Here is a 6,000-nt window from a genome sequence, read left to right on the forward strand (position 1 = left end):
TGATGAAATAAGTAGTGCACAATTCTGGATTCCGTTCACTATGTAATTCGCAAACCAAGCTGTGTCGTCGTTGGCAATTCGTTTTTGTTTGGTTTCGGGCTGCTGTGGAGTGCTGGCTACTTTGTGTGCTCTTTTCTCCTCTGTTTGGCAGGATTTGATCACTTTGGTGGTGGTGGTGGCGGTGATTGAATGCCACCAGCACATCTCTCCCTATCTAAGCAAGGCCAAATCATACTCCACCAGCCGTGTTAGCTGATTTTGCACACCTAACTTGGTGGTTGGCTGTTGATGCATCACCCAACAACCATATTAGCTGCGGGCAGGAGATAAGAAAAGATACTACGAGCTGGTGTGTGTGTACAAGAATTCATTCAGTCTGGTTGACCCAGGAATTTGCTGAACGTGGTGACGCGTCTGGTGAGCCGAAACTCCGTGTGCTGGACGCCACTTGAATCTTCTAGATGTCGGCAAAAGCTTGGCATCTTTGCGTGGTTGCCGTCTCTCAGGGGCGGATGGATGGCGGCGTCTGCGTCTCGTTGTCAATCAGGACTGGCTGCGTGGGCGTTGGATGCAACAGCTCCGTGTGTTTGCCGGTGATTATTATCCCAACTTGTACGTTTAAAGATGAGAAAAGATGGATCCTTTTCGCTTGAAAACATTTTGAATTGATTGATGGTCAATCCTAATCCTACGCACGATTAATCCAGTTATTGGTAGCAATCTTGGTAGTACAAATAATGGCTTTGTTGACGGTGATGAGATGCGTCGACTTTGACGTGGAGGATGGAAGCATCCCGTCGAAAGTTGAACCGTCAGCCGGGACGAAGGAAGCAAGCAGGTGGCATCGCTTTTGATTCAGAATAATAGTCAAGTTGGGCAGGTTTGACGATTCCGCCTCCACCGGGTTGCATTCATGATCAGTACGAGGCACCAAACTTTGTCGCCAGCTCGCATAAAATGATCAGGCTGCTATTCACTTGACAGACAACCGTATAAAACCAGCAACTTTGCAGTAGTATGTAGAGTAATATTCAAATCATATCAACCGGGCTATAAACAAGGCGCTGAGTAATCAATCATATGATTCTGGCAGAAGAAGATGCAAAACCCAGTCTCGAAAAATAATGATCCTACTCACTACCTGACACAACAACCTCCCAAAAGAAAATAACACATTGTCGGTGCAACCACGTCTGAAAACAAGGCAGCAGGCCTTCTCCTTCTACACGCAAAAATAATAACGGCAAAAACATGAGCTGAATCGAGCCTAATGCAGAAGTTGGGGAAATATCAAATCCTAATCTGTCAGACACATTAACATAACAACTGTAGTGCTGACATAACATGTCCTAACCAATAGTACTTCTGAACAAAGAACATTTGCATAATCAATTTATCAGCATCATACATTGCACTAACTAGCAGAAGACTCTGGCAGCATGTGAAACAACTGGATCCAACATTTCAGATTAATGACTGAACTATTTTGTACTGGGGACACTGGAGTTCTCCTCTTGTATTTGAATGGACATCTAAAGCAGAAGTGGGGGAAACATCAAACCCTAATCTGTCAGACACTCTTGACATACTGTAACAACTACTGCCCTAACTAATGGTTCTGAGCAAAGAAACATTTGCAATAACAGTTCATCATAATCATCATAATTGGCACCATAACTAACAGACAATCCTGGCATCATGCAAACTACTGGATGTCATCTAATATTTCAGACAACTGACTGAACGTCATAAGCCGCAGCAGAGAAAACTACCAAAGCTTCCATACTGATATATGGAGGCACTAAATGGCAGAACGATTAGCTAAAATGACAGTAAAATGTGAATAAACCAATCCATTCTATTACACCGTGCAAGCTGCATGCACCTCATCATAAAGCCCACCGGGCGAATCCTACTAGACCATACAAATAGTTATTCAGGACATGTATACCAAAAGTTGGGATGAACTACCGAATGTGATGACTACAAACTTTTCAATGCCCACTCCTCTATGCTTACTCACCTCTCAATTCAATGATCACCCCCTTCCAGGAAGAAACTTAATCGGCCTTCACAGACGAGAAGAGATAGTGCACGAAGCAGAACGAGGAGATGAACCCAACCGTGCCGGTGGCCAGCATGATGGCGATGACCATGAAGAGCGAGTAGCCGAGGTAGAGGGTCGCCGACACCGGCCCGCTTAGGCTCTTGAGGTCGAACACCAGGTAGTTGATCGAGTAGAGGAAGATGTAGATGGCCACGGATCCGGACGAGAAGAATGACTTCCACCACCACTTCCAGTCCTCGACGCAGAGGTGCATGTAGGTCAGGACCAGGGAGACCTCGGCGCAGACGATGACCAGGAGCAGCATCACGATGAAGAGGAACCCGAAGACGTAGTACACGCGGCCCATCCAGATGCTTGACATGATGAAGAAGAGCTCGATGAACAGGGTGCCGAAGGGCAGTGTGCCGGCACCGAGAACCAGCAGCCAGGACGGGTACTTCTGAGCAGGGATCTCACGCGGGATCTGGTTTGTGCGCACAGGGTACTCAATGTGCGGCGCCTTGGCTCCGAGGAACCCACCGACGAGTGTAAGCGGCACCGAGATGCAGAACCAGAGCAGGATCAGCACAACGAACAGCGAGAAGGGGATGGCCCCGGTGCTCTGGCTTCCCCACAGCAGGAAGTTGAGTGTGGTGAGGATCAGGAAAGCAATGCCGGGGAAGAAACAGGCTGTCCTCCACGAAACACCCACCCAACCTGAGTGATCTCCACACCTGATTGTCTTCCACACGCGGACACTGGCGTATCCAGCCAGGATCCCGAGGACCAGGTAAAAGAAGAGCATGCCTGTGATGAGGGTACCACGGGAGGCCGGCGACATGAACCCGAGCGCTGCAAAGAGGATGGTGACCACGGCCATTCCAAGGATCTGAACCCCATCCCCAACCATCATGCAGAGCAGCATTGGGTTGCTGGGCGCGCGGAAGACATCGCTGACGACGAGCTTCCACCCGGAGAGCTCCTCGTTCATCTGGGCCTGAGCCTCGCTGTCGAGCTCCTCGTACCTCGTGAGGTCACGCCTGACGGTCCTGAGCAGTATGACGAAGACGATGCCGGCGAGGAAGGCAATGACCATGAGCGAGTTGAGGATGGAGAACCAGTGCACCTTGGCGCCCTCCATCTTGAGGTATGCGTCCCACCTGGAGGGCCACTTGATGTCGCTCTCGACGAAGGAGACCTCGTAGGTGTAGACGATGGGCTCGTTCTCCTTGATGCTCATGGAGACGGTGGTGGGGTCGCACTTGATCTTGCTGGGGAACCTGCCGTACATCTTGACGGCCTTGGCGTCCTCGGGGTTGTGCTTGATGCTGCAGGGCACGACCTCGAAGCCGACGACCATCCACCCGGAGGAGGCAGAGGCGTCCCTGCCGGCGGTGGCGGCCGGGATGGCGCCGTCGGAAGCGTCGCCGGCGGCGCCCATGACGCGGGCGACGTTGGGGTCCTCGTAGCGGTGCACGAGCACGGTGAACTGGAGGTGGTTGAAGACGTAGTAGTCGACGCCGACGCGGATGCCGACGGGGTAGCCGGTCCAGCGGAGGAAGTAGTCGTCCTTGCGGGTGTAGCGGATGGCGGGGAGGTTGTCGAGGATGAGGTTGACCTGGTACATCTCGTCGATGCGGCGCTTGAGGAGGGCGAAGGTCTTGGGGTCGAGCGGCGGGGAGCGGCAGAGCAGCACGTCCGACTCGTTGGCGTGCATCCGGAAGCGGTAGGGCGAGCTCTCGATGCGGTCGCCCATGAGCAGCTCGCCGAGGTTCTCGGCGCTGTCCTTGACCCCCTCCGGCGGGGCGCAGAAGGGCAGGCTGTAGTAGCTGTAGGGGATCTCGGTGTCGATGGAGGTGAGCGAGTTCACCTTGACGCTCAGCGGCTCCCCGGGGGAGTACTTGTGCGGGTAGCTCCCCGGGAGGTAGAACGCGTGGGCCGCGGGCGGGGTGGCGAGGAGGAGCGCCGCCGCCGCCGCCGCCAGGGCGAGCGCCAGGAGCGCGCGCGTGGAGCGGGGGCGGGCCATGGCCGCCGGATCTGGATCTGGGAGTGGGACGGCAGTCGCGGCGTCGGTGGAGGTGGAGGGGGCAGATCTGGGGCGGCGGGGGTGGAGATGGAGATGGAGGGGGACGCGAGTCACGCGAGGCGACGGGGGTTTGGTGGTGGTTTATACGGCGTGAGCGTGACGGCGCGTTGGTGCTTGGGGATGGAGATGGAGATGGAGATGGAGAGAACGTGCAGGAATTCGGCCGGCGTGTCGGTGCTGCGCCTCTTGGCTGGGTTTTTCCCCTCTTCTCCTCAACCCGTTTTTTTTTCTTTCTCGCGGAAAGCCGCTGGACCGGCTCACCAAACTTGACCGGAGAATCGCCGGTCCCGTGGTTGGAAACGGTTAGGGATGTAAATGGCGCTGGGACCCACTAGTCCCACATATGCCATCCACCAAAAAATTCTTAAATGGCTTTTGTGGACACCCATAAAAATTAACTGGGATAAATGGATAGCCCAGAAAAGCCCATCGGCAGTCCACCGCACCGTCGCCTCCCGATCCCCAGGTCCATCCCGCACCCGATCCATGGCACCGCTGCCACCGCCACCGCCACCATCGTCCAAGGAAATCGTTGGGGAAATCGCTGGGAATGCATCTTCATCCTGCCGATCCATGGCGCCGCCGCCACCACCGTCCCTCATCCTTCCGACGCCATCTTCGGCTCCCCCACCGTCGCCAGAGGAAATCGCTGGGGAAATCCCAGCACCTGCTCCCCCGCCTCCTCCTCTGCTCCAAGGTATGCACATATCTCACCTTCCCCTCCCCTCCCCTCCCCAACAGCCAGCCTCTCCTCCGCGACGAACCCTAGCCAGCCACGGCGGCGGATCCCTCGGGCCAGCCAGCCTCTCCTCCTTCTCCCTCTCCTCCCAGCCCGGACAACCCTTCTACACCTCCCCTTTCCACATGAACAGCTTCGACGGCTCCCCAACCTCGCCAACCTGGTCCGTAAGTTCGTAAGTAGTACTGCTATCTTGGTCCGTAAGTTCGTAAGTAGTAATGTCTTGTGTGTGTGTGGTCGTTGGGGTTATTTGTAGTTTATTTTTGGGCAGCACTCTTGTCAAGTGAAATCCGTGACACCTGAAACTGTTGTTGTTTGTGTGAGATTTTCTCTTGCTGACATCTCAGTGGACTCAGTTCACCCTTTTGACACATGAGTATAGATAGATGCCCTATTGAGAAACCGAAACTTGGCCCACTATTGTTCAGATCCGGTAAGGTGTTGTCATCTCTAGGTTAAGCGAGCTTATATTGATTTGTATTGTATTGTAGGCAGAGCAAGCCAGTTTCTGAAAGCTGCTGCTGCTGGTGGGCATGCTATTGTGATTATACATGACTTTGTACAGTTTTAGATGTGCAATCATTAATTTATCATGTTTTTATCACTTGTTTGTGCTTTGTGAGAGTTTTTTTCCGCGTGTGTTGCGGTGCATCTTGCCTGTGGATCAGCAGCAACAATTTGGGTAGTTAGCCGTATGTCAAACCAATCATCTAGCGACAGACTAAACCCCTCCCGGTTTAGTAATCCTTCTTCTTTACTACTACTGTAGTTTATTTGTCCTTTCCAGGCATAACACGATTAGCTTTGTTTATTAGCTGATTAATTAACAGGTGCTGCAAAGTACGTAGTAGTATAATCTGATCAACTCGAGTTTTCTTGGACATACTTCCGATTTATTTAGCATTGAGAGGCTGTGTGCAAAAAGATGTGCTGCCAGCATGCGTTTTGTGAATATGTATTATGTTCCAGCCTAGAATGTTAGATGAACCAAATTTGAACTTATGTTCTACTGAAACATCTAATATGACATTTCAATGCAGATTTCATTGAAGTGACCATGGGTGACGACCAAGTGGCGTTGACAATCGACAAGCAAACTGAAAAGTGGGAAGCCATGGACTAGGACCA

At 52.5% G+C, this 6,000-nt stretch overlaps 1 protein-coding gene across 1 annotated transcript; it reads right to left on the reverse strand.

Annotated features, from left to right (window-relative positions):
• Positions 1-1,817: 1,817 nt before the first annotated feature.
• Positions 1,818-4,284, reverse strand: LOC123401705 (transmembrane 9 superfamily member 11). Its single transcript, XM_045095560.1, has one exon. The coding sequence runs from the start codon at positions 4,071-4,073 to the stop codon at positions 2,061-2,063; it is 2,013 nt and encodes a 670-aa protein (XP_044951495.1). The 5' UTR covers positions 4,074-4,284; the 3' UTR covers positions 1,818-2,060.
• Positions 4,285-6,000: the final 1,716 nt, after the last annotated feature.

Source organism: Hordeum vulgare, chromosome 6H, assembly GCF_904849725.1.
Source record: "Hordeum vulgare subsp. vulgare chromosome 6H, MorexV3_pseudomolecules_assembly, whole genome shotgun sequence".
Lineage (NCBI taxonomy): Eukaryota > Viridiplantae > Streptophyta > Magnoliopsida > Poales > Poaceae > Hordeum > Hordeum vulgare.

Excerpts from the sequence above, each read along its gene's own strand:
- LOC123401705 (XM_045095560.1), bottom strand. The coding sequence starts at position 4,073 with ATGGCCCGCCCCCGCTCCACGCGCGCGCTCCTGGCGCTCGCCCTGGCG.